We start from the raw sequence: 20,698 nt of genomic DNA, 5'->3' as shown, positions 1-20,698 counted from the left end.
AAAATCTGCTATTTTAAGATATATAGAAAATTTATATACATAAAATAACATCCAATGGATGAGTGTTTAAATTTTTTTAAAAAGATTATTTGTCCATTTCACAAAGCCTATTCAAAAGCCTCATGCCACTCTGATCTACATGGAAGCTATAACTTGTTCCATTTCCAATGTGGGCTAGATCATCTCTCTTTTTTTGGGGGGGGGGTTCCTTTGAGAGAGCTGGAATCCCCTGCAGCGACCCTGCCTCTTTAAACCAGGAATTCTCCTAGTTTGAGAGGCAGGGCAAAACATATGAGTACTAGGAAAGCAAGTTATGGTGGGAGGTGATATAATCAAGAATGAAGAGTGGAATGTAATTCCTGCTCCCAGGGACTCATTGTTCTAGTGTTAAATACACCTGGTCACGTTAACCTATTATATCTCAAAGTTCCCAAACCCAAGAGGTCTACTTAGTTGCGTCTTCCCCAAGATGGGATCGTATTTGCCACCAGATTTGACTAGTCAAAGAATATTAGCAGTTTGAACGAGTATACTTTTAAAACTGGATCTATGATTCCATTATGTAGGGAGCTCCCCATAAGGAATTCTACTCTCAATACATATTGGCAAATTTCCTGCAACTTTTGGTCTTAGAGAGTTCTCTTCCTAGGGCAGTGACAAGTTAAATTACTTTCCCAAGGCCACACAGTACGTATCAGAGTTAGGGACTTGGAACCAAGGTTTTCCTGATTCTAGATTCAGCTTTTTTTCACATCATGCTACCTCAGCAATTTGTAAAGGAAGAATTGCAAACTATGTAAATGATTTGATGAAAACATTATCTAGATCACTAATAATAAGAGAAGTGCCAATAAAAACAACATCTTACAAACTGTCAAACATTTACAAAAATGAGAAAATGTTCATGGATTGTTGAAAGACAGGCACAATAATTCCCTGTTGATGGAACTCTGAGCTGGTTCATTCATTCTAGAGTAATATGCAAACAAAGAGATTCGGTTGTCCAGAGATCCTATTGTTAACTTTCTATCCCATAAGAAGTCAAAATCATGAAGGAGCCCATATACATCAAATATTCATAGCAGATTTTTTTTGTGTGATTGCAAAGAATTGTAAAGAAAGCAGATTCCCATCAATAGGGAAATGGCTAAAAAACAAACAAACAAACTCTCCAGCATATGAAGGTAATGAAATATTATTGTGCAGGAAGAAATGATGATTCTGAGTTTAGAGAAACATGGGAAGATTTGTATCAACTGATGCAGAAGGAAATAAGTAGAATCAAGAGGAGGATATATGCATGACAACAACATGGCAAAGGAAGTCATTTCTAGAGGGAAGTTAATCTCTGAGTACTTGAAAATTCCAATGAGTGTCCTGAAGCCCATACTTAAGACTTTGTGTCAGGTGGGAAGTGAAAGGGAAGAATTACTAAAAAAGAATACTGTATGCATTGTCAGGTGTGGTTACTGTGTTGGACTTCTGTGATTGATTTTTATTATTAGTTACATGGCAGGGTTTAAGCAGCAGGGGAAGGGTTGAGATAATGATGACATAAAGACAAAAATCAATAAAGAAAAAAAGTTTTTAAGAAAAAAAGAAATTTAGCTTTGAGTGATTATTATGGAGGATCTTGAATGCCTGGCATTAGTGAACCATTAAAAGGTTTTGAAGGGAGGAGCCATTTTTCCCTGTCCTCATCCTGCAGTCTCTTGCAGGAATTGCCCAAGTACCTTCGTGGTTACCATAAATCCACCCGGGAAGAAGTCCTTCAGCTGGGAGCCCTGATCTACAGGGTCAAGTTTGAAGATGACAAATCCTATTTCCCAAGCATTCCCAAGATGCTGCGTGAGCTGGTGCCACAGGACCTTATTCGGCAAATCTCGCCAGATGACTGGAAAAGGGTGAGCAAAGCTATCCCTAGAGATGATGGATTCCCTCTGTTTTCTGGCACACTTCAGTGTCTTACCTGTACTAGGTAATTCATGCTTGTTGATTGGCTAAAGTTGGAAGTAGAGGTGGCTGAAGAGGGTTAAAAATTGTTGGCGTGGAGAAAAAACAAATAAGTCCTAACTTTCAAAAAGAAGGAGGAGTAGATTCTTCAAGCTATAAGCTTGTAAGCTTGATTCCAATTGGAACTCTAATTCTAGAATGTATTATTAAAGGGATAGTTTATGAACAATTAAGAAAATTATAATCGCTAAAAGATGATGCTTATTAAAAGTGCTTCAATAAGAACAGGTCCTCATCTTAACTCATTTTTTAAAATGTCACTAGCCTGTTCTTATCAATTCAATTTAATTCAGTATACATTTGTTAAAAGTGCATTGTATACACCATGATGGGTTCTTGGACAGAATTTTGGCCACCAGGTAATGCGTTTTTTAATATATAGCAACTCATGAAGACTGCCTATTAAGACTTTGGAGGATTATGACATATCAATAAAGAAAATAAATACCCATACCACTGAAATCATAGATCCAAAGTATTGATGTATACTATGCTGGAAGATTAAGAGAGTGCCATAGACATTCCCTCATTTGGAAGGGATTGTCTTCTATTATTTGGATTGGAATACAAACATTGCATATTTGTATTTGGATTTATAAAAGGCATTAATAAGATATATCATTATCTCTTTATGAAGATTCTATCTGAGATTTTGTGATTTTTAAAATGGAGAAATATGAATTAGATGATAGTACAAGTGAGTGGATTTTAAACTAATTGTCTTTAGGTCCAAAAAATATATTTATTTTTTGTTAAACCTAGTGAGAGGTCTTTACTGGCATATCCCAGGGATCTGTCCTTGGCCTTGTGCTAAGCAATATTTTTATCAATAACTTGGATTATGTCATAGGTAAAAAGGTTTATCCCACTGTAGGTAAAGCAGAAGGATAGCTAATCCATTGGATGATAGATGCTTAAGTGCCTTCCCCCTTTGAGATGTAACATTATAATATTAGTACCATTGTTTGCCCTACCCACTGAAATAATCTGTGTGTCCCCTCACAGTCCATTGTGGCCTATTTCAACAAGCATGCAGGAAAGAGCAAAGAAGAAGCAAAGCTGGCCTTTCTGAAGCTAATATTTAAGTGGCCAACGTTTGGGTCAGCTTTCTTCGAAGTGAAGGTATGAACTTTGTCTCTTAGCTGAGGGCTTGGAGGGAAGTGGGAGCAGATCTTATTAAGAAGGAATTAGGAGATGGGGACTGGGACCCAAGAGAAGGGGTTAAAGAGAACAATACACCTGACAATGATAATGTAAATAAAAAGAATATGAAAGGATAGATGAACTGAGATGAAACATAGTGAGAAGTTTCCATCCCAGAGATTAAGAGATGGAAAACCTTTCCTCATGGGAGAGAGAGATGAGAGCCTATAGGTGCAGAATGTTATACACTGTCAGATACAATTTCTGTGTTAGTTTTGTTTACCTTTTTTCTGTTATTAAGGAGGGTTTAGGAGTGTAGATGAGGAATACGTATGATGGAAAAATCACAGGTCATCAATAAAACTTTTTTTTAAAGTATAGAAATTCAGATTAGAAAACATTGAAATAAGCATTTATTAAGTGCCTACTGTGTGCTAGCACTGTGCTAAGTTCTTTACAAATGTTACCTCATTGATTCTCACAACAACCCTGGGAGGTAAGTGCTGTTATTATTCCCATTTTACAGTTGAAGAAACTGAGGTAGACACTAATTAAATGACTTGCTCAGATCACAGAGCTAGCAAGCCTCAGACCTCAGGTCTTCTTGACTCTAAGCCCAACATCCGAGACACAATTTTTCCTGGACACTTCATCCTCTGTTAATGGAGCAAAGGAGGAAAGGTTGAGAAAAAACAGAGAGGTTTTGAGGAATGAGGGAGAACAAAGGAATTCAGGATATATGATTTCAATCTTCTCAGTAATGTAGATTAGTGGGGTCATCTTATGAGACCCAAAGGAGGGTGAGTGGAGGGGAGATTTAAAGAGAGATATGTTTGAGAGAGTGTTGAGCCCTCGGGTCCTGTCTAAAATGCTCATTGTGTATAACCTCAGGCAGGTCATTCCTTCAGTCTAACTGAATTCTCAATTGTTTCACTATGAAATGAGGGGATTGTACCAGATAGCCTCCAAAGTCTCATTAATTGTAGAATCATGATGTTATGATCTAGGACTTGACTAGGATTTGGACTAGTCCGGGTCAGAAATGTGATGGGGAATCAATCAGAAGTAAATAAGAAGAGGTTTGTGGACAATGAAGACTCAGGCAACAGAAGAGTTTGAGGAGAGCCAGGTAGCCAGGTTTTATGACTCTCCTACTTGCACCTCCAAACACTGCTGGAAGGTTCCAGGTTGTGAATCCAATCCCAATCCAACCCAAGAATCATTTATTGTGGCCATTATGAGGAAGGTACTACCTGGTACTAGGAACTGGAAGAAAAGGTTCATAGCAGGCACTGCCCTCAAGGTGCTTACATTCTACCAAAAGACTGTACAATGTGTAAACAGATAAAAGTATATACCATACATGATAATTTGAGAAAGGAGAAAGACCTAACAACTAGGGAGGAGTCAAATGAGATAACACAGGCAAAGAGCTTTATAAATTTTAAAGCTCTATAAAATGCTAGCTATTATTGTTATGATCATTTTCATTATCATTATTATTATTCAGAAAGACTTCCCGAAGGAGGTAGCACTTCTGATGAGCCTTGGATGAAACTGGGGTATCTAAGAAGTGGAGATGAGGAGAGAATACAAGAGATGGAATGTGTAGTTGAAGGAACATCAGATAGATTTCTAATGTTCTTGTTGGAACATAGAGTCTGGGCAGTGAGATACAATCAGTCTGGAAAGGTAAGCTAGAGCTGCATTGTGATGGGCTTTCTCTATACTAAACAGAGAAATTTATATTTTATGTTAGAAACAATAGGAAGTAACTGAAGGATCTTAGCCAAGGGGGTAACATAGAAAGATACATTTTAGAAAGATTATTTTGGCATCTGTTTGTAGAAGAATTTGAGAAAGCAGAAATCCAAATCTGGGAGTCAAGTTAGAAGCCTCTAGAACTAGTTCAATGTCAGTCACACTCAGGGGTATGCTCTGGTTTTCTGAAAGACTCACTTTTATGCTTAATCTGCATCATTAACATATTCTGCGTCAATTTTTTCTTGTGTTTAGTCATTCAACAAAACAATAAATCAGGCCCTATTTTGTAGCATTTGCTGATTTCTGACTCCAAGCAAACCCCAGGCAGATTAATACATTGTTGATGAAGCTATGAATTGTTTAAAAATAAAAGATTCCGAAAAAAATTGGAATCATTCCAAGAAAGTGACAAAGATGCCCATACACACTAACCAGTGATTCCACTGTTGGACACATATTTCAGTTTATGGGGAAAAAGCCCCAAATAAACCAAAATATTTATAATAGCACTTTTAGTGGTAGCAACAACTGGGAACAAAGTAAAGGCCTGGTGATGTGGGAAATGGTTAACCAAATTGTAGTATAGGAATGCAATGGAATATTTCTGTACTGGAAAAACATGATAAATACAGTGAAACATGGAAAGCTGTGTATGAACAGATGCCAATAAAATAAGGACAACCGGGAAAATAGTATACTTAGTAACTATAATAATATAAATGGAAAACACAAACAAAAACTAAACAACAAAATAACAATATGAATATTTTGAGATTATAATTGACCAAATTTGTTTCCAAAGAATAGATAAAAGATACATTCTTTGCAGAAGTGGAGGCCATGGGTGTGAAAAACTGCATATAACCTAAGACTTGTTCAATATATTGGTTAGTTTTGAAGAACTTTTTTTCCTCGTCCTCTCTATTCTTTATTATAAGCTCTTGGGAAAATATAGGGAAAGAATCCAGTAAGAAATATAGGTGATGTAAGAACAAAAGATGTCACTAAAATTTATTTTTTTTAAATAGTCCTGCTGAGAAGTAAAGTGAAGCTAAATGAAGCTTGTGGCCATGTGAGCAGAAAAGGGAAGTGATTTAAGACAGATTATGGATAGTGAATAAGAATCCACAATCAATTAGATATAGGGAGTGGGAGTGTAGAAGTAGATATTAGTCAAAGATGTCTCGGAGGTTGTAAGCAGGGCAAGGAAAGGGGGAAAGGAGTAAGAATTTAGATAGTACCTACTACATGCTAGGTACTGTGCTGGGCTCTTCACAAATATGACCTCATTTGATAGTCACAACCTGGGAGGTAGGTGCTGTTATCACCATTTTACAGGTGAGGAAATTGAAGTATTTGTCTGTTAAATGAGAAGAATTAGTATAAATTACAACCCAAGAGACAACCTGAGCAGCTGAGCTTCTTCTGTCTGAACTTTCTCAACTACTACTGGTTGGAGCTTATTTAAATAAGGTTATGCTTTAATTACATGTCATATGCTCTTGGTTTTATTTTTATAATTGGGTTGTAATTGTTATCTTTGCTCTAACCAATCAGTGATCTGACTATATGTAGATGGAAGATTTGAAAATGACTCTCAGCTTAGATGATGCAGCTTAAAATGAGGGAGATCTGAGTTCACAAGTGATCTCAGGCTCTTTCTAGCTAAGCAAGTCACTTAATCCTGTTTGCCTCAGTTTATTCATCTGTAAAATGATCCAGGGAAGAAATGGCAAACCACTCTAGTATCTTTGCCAAGAAACCCCCAAATGGGATCACAAAATGGATACAACTGAACAGCAACAACAGTTACACAGGTAACCCTTTAATTCTGGCCTGTTAAGGTTAAAGTTAGTTTTCATTTTGGGGGGAAGCAACCCAAAATCTCCTGCTTCTCTATGTGAATAAAATATTTATTATATACGGGTATAAACTTTGTGAGCAGAAATGTTTTTGGTCACAGCTTACAGGTGGTCCAATTATTCTTATATTTTCTCTTCTTGACCTGTTTTCCAGATTTGTTTTTCTTAAAAAACATTTCACTTTTTTTTCATTCTTTGTCTTCTGTTTTGTTATTTCTTGGTCTTTTATAGCTTCACTGGCTTTCTCTTGCTCGATTCTAATTTTTAAGAAGTTATTTTCATCATTGAGACTCTATCTCCTTTTCTAGAGTGGCTAACTCCTTTTCATAATCTTGTTTTTCTTGGAGAGTTTTTATTTATTTTTATAAGTTTTTTCTCACTGTCTCTCACTTAATTTTTAATTTTTTTGAGTTTTTCTATAAATTCTCTGGAGAGGAAGCCATTTCACATTACTCTTTGGGGTAGAAGCTTTTTTTTTACTTCAGTGTTCCCCTCTGAAGATGAACCATGGTCTTTCCTATTCTGATAGTAGGTTTCTCTGGTTGGGTTCTTTCTTCTTTGCTGGTTCTTTTTTTTTTAATGAGAAGTATTAGTGTAAGCACCCCTAATTGTGGGGTGAGAGGATGGTGTCTCTAGCTTCACTTAAGCTCTTCCCTCTGACCTGGAATCCTAAACCAAAAGCTCCTTGCTCCTACAGGTGTCTGAAGCCAAATCCTATAGTGTGTTTTAAAATTTTTTTCACGGTTTTAAAAACATTTTCACGGTTTTAAAAACTATCTTTTATTTTCTTAGCAAAGGGAATTCTGGATAAGGAAACATCCTTTTCCAATGCATGGCAACACTTACTCTGTGACTTAGCATTGCCTAGGGTATTGTTAAGTAACTTACTCAATGTCACACAGGCAATTTTTTTTGTAAATATTATTTTATTTTTTCCAATTACATGTAAATATAGTTTCAAATTAATTTTTATAAGATTTTGACTTCTACATTTTTCTTCTGTTCTTCCTCCCCTTTTCCCTCCCCAAGATGGCAAGCAGTGTGATATAAATTATACATTTGCAATCATGTTAAACATATTTCCATGTTAGTCATGTTATGAAAGAAGAATCAGAACAAAAAGGAAAAAATAAGTCATACAAAAACCCCCAAGTGAAAATAGTATACTTCAATCTACATTCAGACTCCATAGTTCTTTCTTTGGATGTAGATAGCATTTTCTATCATAAGTCTTTTGGAATTGCCTTGGATCAGTTACTGCTGAGAAGAGCAAAGTCTTTCATAGTTCATATTTGCAGAATGTTACTGTGTACAATGCTCTCCTGGTTCTGTTCACTTCACCCAGCATCAGTTCATGTAAGTCTTTCCAGGTTTTTTTTTAATCTGCCTGCTCATCATTTCTTATAGAATAATAGTATTCCATTACTTTCATATACCACAATTTGTTCAGCCATTCCCCATTGATAGGCATCGCCTGGATTTCCAGTTCTTTAGCACTACAAAAAGAGCTGCTTGAAATATTTTTGTACATGTAGGTCCTTTCCTCTTTTTTTGTGTGTGTGTGATCTCTTTGGAAGATAGACCTAGTAGTGATATTGCTGTATCAAAGCGTATGCACAGTTGTACAAGCCCTTTTGACATAGTTCCAAATCATTCTCCACAATAGTTGGATCAGTTCACAACTTTACCAACGGTGTATTAGTGTTCCAATTTTCCCATATCTTCTCCAATATTTATCATTTCTCTTTTCTAACATATTAGTCAATCTGATAACTAAAAGAGTTGTTTTAATTTGCATTTCTCTAATTTTTATATGACTAACTTTAATTTCTAAAAACTGTCACACAGGCAGTCTTGTCAGAGGTAGCCCTCCCTGACTTAGAAGTTGCCTCTATCTATCCACTATGTCACACTTCCTCTAATTATGGCTCCTCTTGGCCACAAAATGGAGCTTGGTCTCTCAAGGGCCTTGCCAGTGAATTTTAAGCTTTGTCTGGATAAATCTACTAAGCTGGAAAGACTTTCAGTATTTGCCTAATGACCAAAATGTGTCTGTCATTAAAGAACCAGCTGAGCTAAGTTTAGAGACATATCACCAGAAGGCTGGCCAGAGGGTGATGACCTTTGGGGGTTATAATTGCTTATGAAAATAGTCTTCTAAGGCACAGAGGCAGTACTATTATTAGCCCTATTCACATAAGTGAAATCACAGGATTTTTTCTTCAATGTGTATATCTATATATCTATCTATATATGTGTGTGTGTGTGTGTATCTACCTATGTGTGTATATTTAGATAGATAGACACCCACATAGGTGTGTACATACATTTTTTTCCTTTCTAAAGATTTCATTGCCTATGTGGATGGGGAGTGGTGTGTGTGTGTATTTGGACTAATATGGTAATCAAGTAATCCAGTTGTATGATTCAAACAAGTAGCTGAGCACAGAGGGAAGAGAGATGAGCCTGCTGCTCCTGAGTAGGCAGTTTTCCTGAAGGCAGCATGAGCTAAGCTGATCTTTGAATGATTTTCCAGTTGAAGATAAGTTAGAGAAAAGGAAGAAATGTGTCTTGGGAATGAGACCAAGCCCCGGAGCTGGAAGAGAATAACTATCTTCTGGAGATAGTAACTTGGCTATTTTCTTGCCTCCCAAAACTTTCATTTTCCTTGGCTTCCATAGTGCTAGCTCCCTTCACAAAATGTTTTGGGAATCTAACTGCTTTTCCCCCTTCTTTGCCAGCAAACAACTGAGCCAAACTTCCCTGAGATTCTCCTAATCGCTATCAACAAATATGGAGTCAGCCTCATTGATCCCCGGACCAAGGTGAGAGGGGCATCAAGGAAACAGAAGTGAAGGCTGGAGGGAGGTTGGGTTTGGGGTGCTGCTCATTACCAATTTATCACAAAAGAGTGCTCCAGGGAGGCATTAGGCTGACCTAGAGACCATGTTGACTGCCTGAGGAGGTAAAGGACATGAGTGTTCTTCTTGACTTCCTCACTTGTTGGCAGTATGCTCCTGGGCAAGTCATTTCTCCACTTAGTACCTCCTTTCCCTCTTCTAATTGGGGTGGGATTATATGGCTTCTAAGGTCCCTTCCAATTCTAATATTACACAAGTCTAATGTTAGACTCTCTGGGAAAGTCTGCTTTCAGATAGTAGATGGGATATGAAGTGCCTGAAGACTGGCTTCATTCAATTCAACTCAACAAATATTCATTACCATCTTTTCTGCACAAAGATAGATGATGGGCAATGGGACTATAAAGATGAATAATCACATTATAGAACCTGCCCTCAAAGAGTTTATAATCAAATTAGGGCATAACATGGGAGTATAAGATTATTGGGTTTGTACAGAGAATCTGAGCTCTGTGAGTTGCAGGGTCCATAGAAATCATCTGATCCAATCCCCAATTCTATAGATAAGGACCCTGAGGTTTAGAGAAGTTATGACCTAACACTAGGTTACGCAGGCAGGTCATTCTCAATCACACCGGTGCCCTAGGCAGCTCAAGACTATAAAGTGCAAAGGAGTGCTGATTTGTATTTCTGGAGTGAACTTTCATACCAGGAGTCCATCATGACCACACACTTGAAAGACCCCCTTCCTGTGGGTGGGTGGTTAGGAAAGACTTCTTGGAGGACAGCAGGAATGCGAGTTAGAATACTTTCCCAGCCTAGGGAACAGCTGAACACAGCGGTTTCCTTGGTGGTCATTAGGAACCACTGAAGACTTTTTTTTAGCATTAAGGTGACATGGCCATGAAATTTTTTATTTTGTTTTGTTTTGCTGAAGCAATTGAGGTTAAGTGATTTGCCCAGAGTCACACAGCTAGGAAGTATTAAGTGTCTAAGGCTGGATTTGAACTCAGGTCCTCCTGACTCCAGAACTGGTGCTGTATCCACTGTGCCATCTAGCTGCCCAATGATCATGAATTTATGACAAAAGTATGGAGCAGAGAAGTGTAAAGGAGGAAGGAGGAAGGAAGGCTGCCCCAGGTTATTGCATTAGTTCAGGCAAATGTTAATGAGGATCTATATAAGGGTAATGGAAATGAGAATAGACTAGATGAACAAGTGAGCTGGTATTAGGGAAAGAATACTCACTGCTGCTTTGAAAAAGAGCCTAGATTCTATAGTTCTATCATTGTTCTTACATACTTAAAATGCATGGGACTGGAAAAATGAAATTAAAATGATTTGAGGAGAAATAGAGAAAAAAAAAAAAAAGGAATACTCAGTCTGACATCAGAGGACCAAGTGGCTCATCTTGTCTGCTATCAATCAAATGATAACTTGTATTAACTTGTATTAAACATATAGTGTGTGCCAGGTACTGTGCTAAGCTCTGGGGTACCCTAGGAATAGAGTGATAAAAGTGAAAAGTATTAAAATTATTAATGTGGTGTGTGTGTGTGTGTGTGTGTGTGTGTGTGTGTGTGTGCGTGTGCACATGCGTTGCCTCAGGGCAAAAAATAATGGACTTGGTGTCAGGTCCACCTGAAATTGAGTTCAAACTCAGTCTCAGAAACTAGCTGAATGACCCTGGGGTAGCTATTTAATCATTGTTACCCCAATGTCTTCAGTTGTAAAATGGGGATAATAGCATCTACCTCCCAGGGTTAAACAATATATCGGTAAAATGATTTGTAAACCTTAAAGCACTCTATAAATATTAGTTATCATTTACATTAATGACATGAACTTTATAGGTCATCAGAACCATCTCTATAGCTTCAGGAAAGAAGCTAAATTCATGTCAGGGTGTTTTTTGGGAGAAAGAAGATACAAATGTCCTTCCCTCTGGAATTATTCCAGATTTTAATTAACCTCATTGTCAGACATTCTCCCTTTAGAGTTCACCTGAATTATTCTGGTCTGAGAGGCCACATCCCAGAAGCTATTTCTCTTTAATCCTCAGTTTCATACGGTTGGAGATTTAGATGTGAAATGTCTTCCTAAAACATTGAGTCAGACTCCCTCATGTCACTGATGAGGAAACAGAGCCTTAGGTGGTTCAGGTGTCAGACCTGGGCTCGCAGTCCAGGACTTGTGACTGTAAAGGTAATGCTGACTTCCCCACAGCTGCTGCTTCTCCCTTTCTGTAAGTTGGGGACATTTAGCTAGCCCATCTCTGAGGTTTGTTCCTGATCCACATTTCTTGAGAAGTCAGGAGATGTTTAAGAGACAGGATCAGCAGCAAAGATAAGGGAGAGAGACTTGGTACCTCTCATAAAATTGCTCTTCTTTTTCAGGATATTCTCACCACTCACCCCTTCACCAAGATCTCCAACTGGAGCAGTGGGAACACTTACTTCCACATTACTATTGGGAACCTGGTACGAGGAAGCAAGCTACTTTGTGAAACTTCCCTGGTAAGAATACCTCACATTCACCTACGGACTGCTCGAGACTGAAGGCTCAGTCTTCAAATCCCATCTCTACCACTGTAATCTTGGGCAAGACAATTTTTCACTCAAGGAAGTCCTCAGTTTCCTAATCTGTAAAAAAGAGGGTACAAGATATAGCTCTTATTGTACCGATGGTTTGCTATTGAATCATCCATACTCTCTAGCCTCAGGGGACCCCTGAGTGACCAGCAGCCCCTATCAGTCAGTCAGCAAACATTAATGAAGCATCTGCTATGAACCCGGCTCTGGGCTAAACCCTGAGGACACAGTAAAAGGCAAAAGACAGTTTCATATTTGTGGGGAGCCTAAGCTTAGAGGTTCATTCTGTGGTCAGGGTAGGGTGGCCTGATGGAATGGAAAGAGAAGATTCAGTTTAAGTTTAAACGTAAAGCATTGGGCTGTGATGTTTCCTAGCTGTGTGATAAAAAGCAATTCACATCACCTCTTTGCAACAGTTTCCTCCTCTTTGAAATGGGAATCATATTATCTGAATCAATGTTCTGTGGAATGGTTGTTAGCTGTGAAATACAGTATGTGAATTATTAGGCTACAAAGAGCCCAGGGCAGGGCTGAAACTGGGGTTGATGTCCAGGCTAAAGGCTAAGCTCACCATCGGGTTAGGATAAGAAATCATTCCTGGATCAGGCAAAGTCATCCTCTGAGAATGGGTTCAAGACTCAGTGTGGATTCAGTGGTAGGATTCAGTCTGAGGCTAGAATTAGGGTTCAGCCTGGAAATGGGGTAAGGTTTAGGCTTTGAGGACTCAGACTGGGATCTTAAGACTACAATTGGTGTCCAGGCTGTCTAAGGACTTGGTTCAGTTTGAGGCCAGTGTTAGGGATCTGGTGATAAAAAATGCATTCTCTTATGTGAAAGCAGAGTCTGAAGCTTTGGCTCATTATTAGTTCCATTAAGTAAATCAAGGAAATCCAGATCAGGGATTCTTAACCTGAGGCCTATGAATTTTTTTTTAATTTCAATTGTTTCATTGATTCTTTGAATATTTCACAACAATTGGCATTTTTGGTATTTTAACTTTTTAAAAAATTTTATTACTATAATTTACATCCTTTGTAATGCTATTTTTTTATTTTTACATTTAAAAACATGATTCCAAGAAAAGGATTAATAGGCATTTTAGCCTGCTTGTCCAAAGAGGTCACGACACAAGAAGACCCTTCTCTACAGTCAGCAAGAAAAGTTGGGTCACTTTCTGGAGTCAATTTAAAAACCCATGAAGATTTTTGCTATCCAATTTCAGGAAATTACTCTGGACATGGAGGCACCAAGATTATTAAATGACAGAAAATAGTTTCATAGTGTAGGGTACCAGACCAACTATCAAGAGACTTAGAAACTGTTCCCACCTCTGACAGTAACACTCTCTCAAGGAGCTTACCTTCTAGAGTTGCTATTTGTGTGACTTAATCTCCTCCTCTGTCAAACGAAAGGGTTTGACGACTAGAGAACCTTTCACAGGCTCCAACCCTTCATGAATTAGTGACTTTTAAGCATTAGGCATTTGGAAAAACTAAGGGTGAATGTCCACTATGTGACCTGAAGGCCTGATTTAGCCTCTCTTGTGCTGCCAGTTAACATTTGGCTGCAAAAAAAAAAAAAAAAAAAAAAAAAAAAAAAAAAAAAAAAAGTGTTGGTAAGACTTGCCCAGAATAGTGCCTTTTGTTAAAGTGACAACTAATTTCATTATCTTTCTCTTCTCCCCTTCTTGTTTAGGGCTACAAAATGGATGACCTTCTAACCTCCTATATCAGCCAGATGCTCACTACCATGAGCAGACAGAGGGGCAGCAGGGCTGGCAGATGAATGGAGACACGCCACGGGCACTTGGCTCTGGCCCTGATGAGCCACCAGCTGAGGCCCGTGGGCTACCCCTGTAGCTGGGGAAGGACCTTTGTTCTACAGGCAGAGATGATGGGGGAAGGTTCAATGGATCAGGTCCCAGTCTCTGATGGGGACAACCTAGACTCAGACTTGGATTCTGCCTCCAGTGAAGATGATTATTTGTGACTAGGCTCAGAGCCACTCTTGCCTTATAGGGGACACCCTCCACCCTTGACATTTGAAGAGCACTGGGTTCTAGTGTTAGCTTGACCTCTGACTTGCTGTGTGACTGGGAAAATTACACTCCTCCTGAGCCACAGTCTCTTCTGTAAAATGAAGTCAGATTTGGAGGTCTCTGAGGCACCTTCCAGATCTGAGATTTTCTGATTTTCCACTTCTGGTCCTGTTCTGAACCACTCAGTGATGCTTAGAGCCACCGAGAAAGCCTCCCACATGTGATGTCTTAGAGCAGCTCAACACTCAGGCAGACACTTGTTGGCCTCTTATCCAGAAAATGTACCCATGAAATGTTACCCTGATCTTATCTCAGAGGTCCTCCAATCTTGCCCACACCCTTCCCCCCAAAAAAATTCTCCAGTAGGTAGCCATCCACTAGGTGGCTTAAAGACATGGTCTCATCCACTAGTGGATGACTCTTAATTGGAACTTTTCCTGTTTGCTGATCCAAATTGTACATCTGACACCACTCATAAATGAATAATTCATTCAGTGCTTATTATGTACAAACCAATTGCTTAACCCCGGGATAGAGAAACCCAAAGCAGTTTTTGCTCTCAAGATTATTTATGGGAGATACCACACAGAAAAGGTTTCAATAAAATCCCAAGATCCTTAGGGTACAATCAGCAAAGATGTTAAAGCTTACAATTTCTGGTTGGTATAAAAATAAAGCTCCATCTTTTTCATGAGACAGCCATCCATCCAGCCCTTCCAATTCTTGGAAATCACATGCTGCATTCCTTCCCCCAGCCCTCCCTTTACCTGGCTAAATCACTCCAGTCCCTTCAGATCTTCCAATCACAAAACTGGAGGACACAATCCTCGGTCATGGTTAAATTTTGTTCCTATTCTTATGACAGGGACCCTCGTACTGTAAGTAGCACTTCTAGCCAGGCCTAAACACAGCCAGGCTACTACCACCACCTTCCTTCTGGACAAAAGGCTCAATATAGGTTGAGATCTCTTGGAATTGAAGTTTTTTTTTTTTTTAAGCTGAGACCTAGTAAGCTGTAAAATAGGGACTGGGAAGGTGAAAAGGCGGCAGCAGCTTCTATGAGCTGGTTGTAGGGATCCTTTTGTGTAAATGTAAAAGGAGACTGGGCTTACCTCCGAGACTCAAGAATGGGGCTTGCAGAGTTCTAAGCTGCTTTTCCATTCCTGGCAGAGGATGGTTCTGTCAAAGCTACCTTTTGCTACCTTTTGCAACCCTTGCAAGAAAGTACAGAGATCTACAGAACTCATCATATATGGCTGGGAAAATCTGAATCCTAAAAAAATTGAGGCCCCATTCTCACTGATGAAGTCAGAAGGGAGCATGGGTTCTGGACTGTACTCTTCATAAATTAAACATGAAATGGTAGAAAAAGCTACCAGCCTGGGCCCTCGTATAGGGCTTGCTTGGAATTTGCTATCTTCCCTTTAGTCCCTCAGTATCTTGATATGTATGCCATTTGTTTCTGTGTGAATGCCCTTAGAATTCATTTAGTTCAACCTTCTCATTTTACTGATGGGGGAAACCAAAGTCCAAGTTCATCTAGATAAGTGACAGATCTCATTCTTAGGGCTTCTTATTGGCAACATGACTTTGGGCAAATTATACCTTCCATAAGTCTTGGTTTCCTTATTTGTAAATTGAATGAACTAGTTGGACCAGGCTTGGAAGTGAGGGAACATAAAAAAGGAGACCTCATTGGGTGTTTGCCATCTCCAAATTCTTTTAGGTATTCTCATCCTATGTAAGAAAAATTAGGCAGAATGGAGGAAGTACTGGTCTGGAAAGCCAATTCTGGCTCTAGCAGTAACTAGCTGTGTCACCTTGAGGACATCCCTTTCCTTCTCTGGACCTCTTCTGACAAATGACAGAGCTGCCAAACGTGGTGGTACACTCTACCGGGAAGGCTGAGGCTGGGGGAGTTCTAAATGATCTCAAGCCATTCAGGTGTTCACATGAAATCCAGCTTCGCTAGGATGAGCCTTCAGGAATGGAGAAGAGATGGGTGTACCAAATGGCCTAGGGAAGGTGGACCAGCTCAGGTTGTCAAAGGCACCCTGCTCCCTTGATGGAGTTTTGTGACATATGGAGGCCTAGTCTTTAAAAAGCAAAGTAAAAGTGATGTGATTAGACCTACTATACTATGATGCAGTGTTATCTGGCAAATAATGGGTTGCACTTGTGATGGGAGATGCCTTGTGACCATAGGTTAAGTGAATTAAATGAGCTTCTGGCTTTTCATCTGCTAAATGAGAAAAATAATCCTTGTACCATATACCCCACAGGGCATTGTTGTTAAGGAATATATACTAAATATATACATGCACATATATACATATTACATATTTATATATGTTATTAGGCTACACGTATAGCATATACAAATGTATATGTAAATAGAGAGCCTGTTGCATGTCTCACAAATGTCTATATTTATAAATATATCCATAAATATCAGGGTTTAATTTTTAAGGCTCTTTCCAATTCTCCAAGAATAAAACTCTCAGCACCTGCTATGTGCCAGACACTGTGAGAAGTGCTGGAGGATACAAAAAGATTCCAAAGATAGTCTCTATGTCAAGAAGCTGAGCACTATGGTCTTGGATTCAACTCCCAATTCCTTATACATCCAAGCCTATCCTGGCTGACAACACAGAGCACTCTATTTTTGCCCTGGCATAGAGAGCTCTAAGGGGCATCTCCATTTATCAATGAAAACAATCCCCTTCCCTACAACCATCTGTTGAGTTGCCCACAACACTGACAGGTCGAGTCCCATGCCCAGTCAGGTGTCCTAGGTCTTCCCAATACCAAAGCTAATTATCCATTACAGGCCCCACAACATGTCAGAAACCTTGGGACTGCCACGTTAGGTAGGGAGTACACAGATTATGCTTGTGAATGGAGGTAAAAACCGAGTTTAGCCTTCAGTCCCTGTAACTCCGGTGGCCGTCTTGTCCCCCAGAAATAATGTCAGAGCCCCCCTCCATGGAGGTGGCGGGTTAGAAAGCACAGTACAGACTCCAAAGATACCCCAGCCTTTGAAGGCTTCACAAGAGGTTCGTTGTCTCCTTTATTGAAGCGTTGATGTTAACCGAAGCCTGACCTCCAGAAGTTATTTGCTAGAGATGAGGAGGGGCAGGAGATAAGCCTATTCTATCCCTACAGTAAGAATACAAATTATGATGTCAAGAGTCCCCACTGATGGTGTCCACATGGGGCCTCATTGATCATCCTGGCAGATGGGTCTCAGTGGCCGATGTAAATTATCCTGAGCCTCTGTAGGACATGGTGAAGAAGTAGTACTTAGCCTTTTCTGTGAAGGTCTTATTTGTCTCAGCTTTCCTGGATATCTCCCACCCCAGAAGTGACCAGAAGGGAACTTCTAAGGTATCCATACCTCACCCCCAAAGCTGGTTTTGCCACCCTGGGATGTCAGGAGGTAGTAGGGATAGTAGGTCGGGTCAAACCTACCTTCCCCCCTCCCGTGCTTGGTTTGCATCAAACCAGGTCCCACAGTAGCTTGCTGCTCTGCTCAGGTGATAGGTGGAAGGGAAGTCCTTGCCTTTGTCCCTTTGGGGTTTTCTGGGGATGTAGTGCAAAAGAATGGGACTCCAGAGTTGAGGTCAGCCTAGTCCTTCTTACTCCAGGCCAAAGCAGATGTACTTTTAGGAAACCATCTTAGATTGGCCTTCAGTTTCCTCCCTCCCTCCTCTTATAAGTACCATCGGATTCAGAGAGATGGATGGAAGAGGAGGTGGAGAGAGGCTGATTAATGTCCACAGGCAGAAGGGGTGATAGAGTCTAGGCAATCTTCTCGGGCCATGATCCTGGACTCAGCAGATACAGCAGAACTTGGACAGGACAGAAGGCTTGGGAAACTTTTCACTGCATGTGTCAATGTTGGAGTCCCCTAACGTGAGGCTGGACAAGGCTGTAGAGATAATCATAATTAAAAATGAGAAAACTTTCAGCTTTACAAAATGATTTTCTCACCCCAAATCTAGTCAAAAGGAGCATGTGACACAGGAAACTTACTTCCCACTGGTTTGCAAACTTTTCACTCTCCCAATCCTTTCCATTCTTTAAGGGCTGATTTGTTAATGCCTGGGGTCAAAAGGCACTGAGATACCTTTGGGACTCCATCAAGTCCAGTAAACTGGCACCAAGCCCTTATTTTGTGTCCTCTTTGCCATAATCTTCAGATGCCAAAATACCACATGAGTATTAATTTTAAGTCATATCTATCATACATATGTACTCCCTGAAGCATAAATACATTTTAAGAAAACTTGAATGGACATGTACCATCTTAGATAGTGAAACATTTTTCTGAATTTAATCAACATGGCATCCCTTATGACCACAAAGCTCACAGTCTGGCCAGTTCTACCAAGCTGTAAAGGATTTTAATATGATCCTGGTGATGCATGTCTGGCTTTTAAGGACCATCCCAACTTCTGGAAAGAGTCACACGGAAATGTTCCTAACAAGCCATGCAGATCATCAGCTAAGACATGGAAAGGTTGGTCTCTACACATCAGTGGAGGAAGGAGCCCCATGGAAAAAGGAATTATAGTAGATCTTTTGAGATCCTATATAGCAATGCTCTCTCATAAAGGAGAATCCTATAGATTTAATAGAGGTCTATGGCAGGGCTTCTTAAATGTTTTTCATTCACAACCCCTTTTTGCCTAAGAAATTTTTACATGACCCTGGGTACATAGGTATACACAAAACAGCTGTACTAACTAAACATTTACCAATGACAACTCATCATTTTGTGACCCCCATCTTCAGTTATTTGACCCCAAATGGGGTTGTGACACACACTTTAAGAAGCTTTGGTCTAGGGGATAAGTGAGGCAGAAAGGGGCAGGACCACAGACTTGAATTTGAGTCCCATATCTGCCAACAACTAGCCATGTGACTATGGGAAAGTCATTTAACTTCTCTACCTCAGTCTCCTTAACTGTAAAATGGAGATAACATCAGTATCACCTCCTTGCAGGTCTGTAGTAAGAAAAGCAAAGGTAGTAAAGAGGAGGGAGAAAAGAAGTACCGTGTAAGGTCAAAGACATGCCAGATTTGGTGCTCAAAGTCACAGGTGAGAGGAAAATAAACTGACACCTGAAAGCCCAGGTCTTCTCCGTCTGGAAATACACTCAGGACAAGGTCCTAGTACACCCTCAAAGGTAAGGAAGGTGAGGCTGCCCGGTACCTCAGCCATGAATTGAGTGGGGCAGGAGGGGAGGAATATTCAGATGTGGAACAAGAGGATGCTACAAAAGGAGGAAGATTCTCAAAAGTAAGTGAATAGCAGAAATTTAAATGATAAGATGAAAAACCTAAAACATCAGGACAGAAAGAATGAGACAGTTATGACTTGCCAAACATAACTCACACAGTAAGCATGAATAAGTACAAAAAGTAGATTTGAACCCAAGTCCTCACACCATCACTTTTTCTAAGGAAAATCACCCAAAATTATGAGGAAAAAATATAATTATAAAAAATTGTAAGATGGAAAAAGATAAGAGGGAATCTTTTGGCCTATCAAGTCATGTGATGGCATTAAGAAACTATAGAATGATTCCAACAAGAAATGAAAACTTATAAAAGAAATTAATAATGAATTTAGGTAGAAACCAGAGCTCTAAATTTTAAAAAATGCACAAATAGAAAAAAATTGAACTAATGATTGAACAGTTTTTCAAAGAAGTTAAAAGAAGCCTTGAGAAAATAAAATAATTGGAACACAAGAATACTAAAGTGAAAGAAAACCTAGCACAAAACAAAAGGCAATCTTGTTGGAATATAACAATTCTACAGAAGCTAAAAGTACTGACCCCAGAAACAGGAGGGCAGAGATAACTTTAAGGATCATAGATCTCCAAGAAAAATATGATAAATCCAAAGACCTAAATTGCATAATAATGCAGGAAATGATTTAGAATTTCTAAATATAAAAGTATGACATGGATTGAAAGAATAACAGATTTCTGCCAATGACAAAAAAAGACCTTGTTTTAAACTCTTAAGTAATTCCAAATATGAATTAAATTGAACAATTTCGATGAAAAATGACAAATCTGACTATCAATAAAAAGACTTTCAACATACGATTAACCCACATACATGAGAAATAACCAGAAAAAAAATGGAATAGTAGACTCCAGAAAGCAATTGAGTTCAAACTATTACATTAATACAGAATAATATTAAGAGGTAGAATAGAATTTATTATGCATAAAATGAATTCCCATAATCCTGAGGTGCAATCATATTTTCAACAAAGCAAAAACAGAAATTATTAGTTTAATAAAAACAAATTCACAAATCAAGATAAACAATAAACTACATTATGCTTAAAGGAACTGTAGATCATGAACTAATGTTAAATATATTAGCATCAAATGGGATAACTTC

At 39.1% G+C, this 20,698-nt stretch overlaps 2 protein-coding genes across 9 annotated transcripts in view; one reads left to right on the top strand and one right to left on the bottom strand.

Moving 5' to 3' along the window:
• The window catches only part of MYO7A (myosin VIIA), a 154,237-nt gene extending 138,592 nt beyond the window's left edge, over positions 1–15,645 (top strand). Inside the window, exons 45-49 of the mRNA XM_031961342.1 lie at positions 1,719–1,904; positions 3,019–3,135; positions 9,524–9,607; positions 12,040–12,159; positions 13,930–15,645. Coding sequence (XP_031817202.1) covers positions 1,719–1,904; positions 3,019–3,135; positions 9,524–9,607; positions 12,040–12,159; positions 13,930–14,019 — 597 coding nt within the window. The 3' untranslated portion in view covers positions 14,020–15,645. The remainder of the gene's footprint in view (positions 1–1,718; positions 1,905–3,018; positions 3,136–9,523; positions 9,608–12,039; positions 12,160–13,929) is intronic.
• Positions 15,646–17,306: 1,661 nt separating this feature from the next.
• GDPD4 (glycerophosphodiester phosphodiesterase domain containing 4) overlaps positions 17,307–20,698 on the bottom strand; it is an 84,456-nt gene continuing 81,064 nt past the window's right edge. For all 8 annotated transcript variants that reach the window (XR_004233230.1, XR_004233234.1, XR_004233231.1 and 5 more), the window contains one exon: positions 17,307–18,203. The gene's annotated coding sequence lies outside the window, so the exon portion shown is untranslated. The remainder of the gene's footprint in view (positions 18,204–20,698) is intronic.

The sequence above is a fragment of the Sarcophilus harrisii genome, chromosome 3 (assembly GCF_902635505.1).
Source record: "Sarcophilus harrisii chromosome 3, mSarHar1.11, whole genome shotgun sequence".
NCBI classification, from domain to species: domain Eukaryota; kingdom Metazoa; phylum Chordata; class Mammalia; order Dasyuromorphia; family Dasyuridae; genus Sarcophilus; species Sarcophilus harrisii.
The sequence above is the reverse complement of the archived record's forward strand: the minus strand, read 5'-3'. Positions and strand labels throughout refer to the sequence as shown.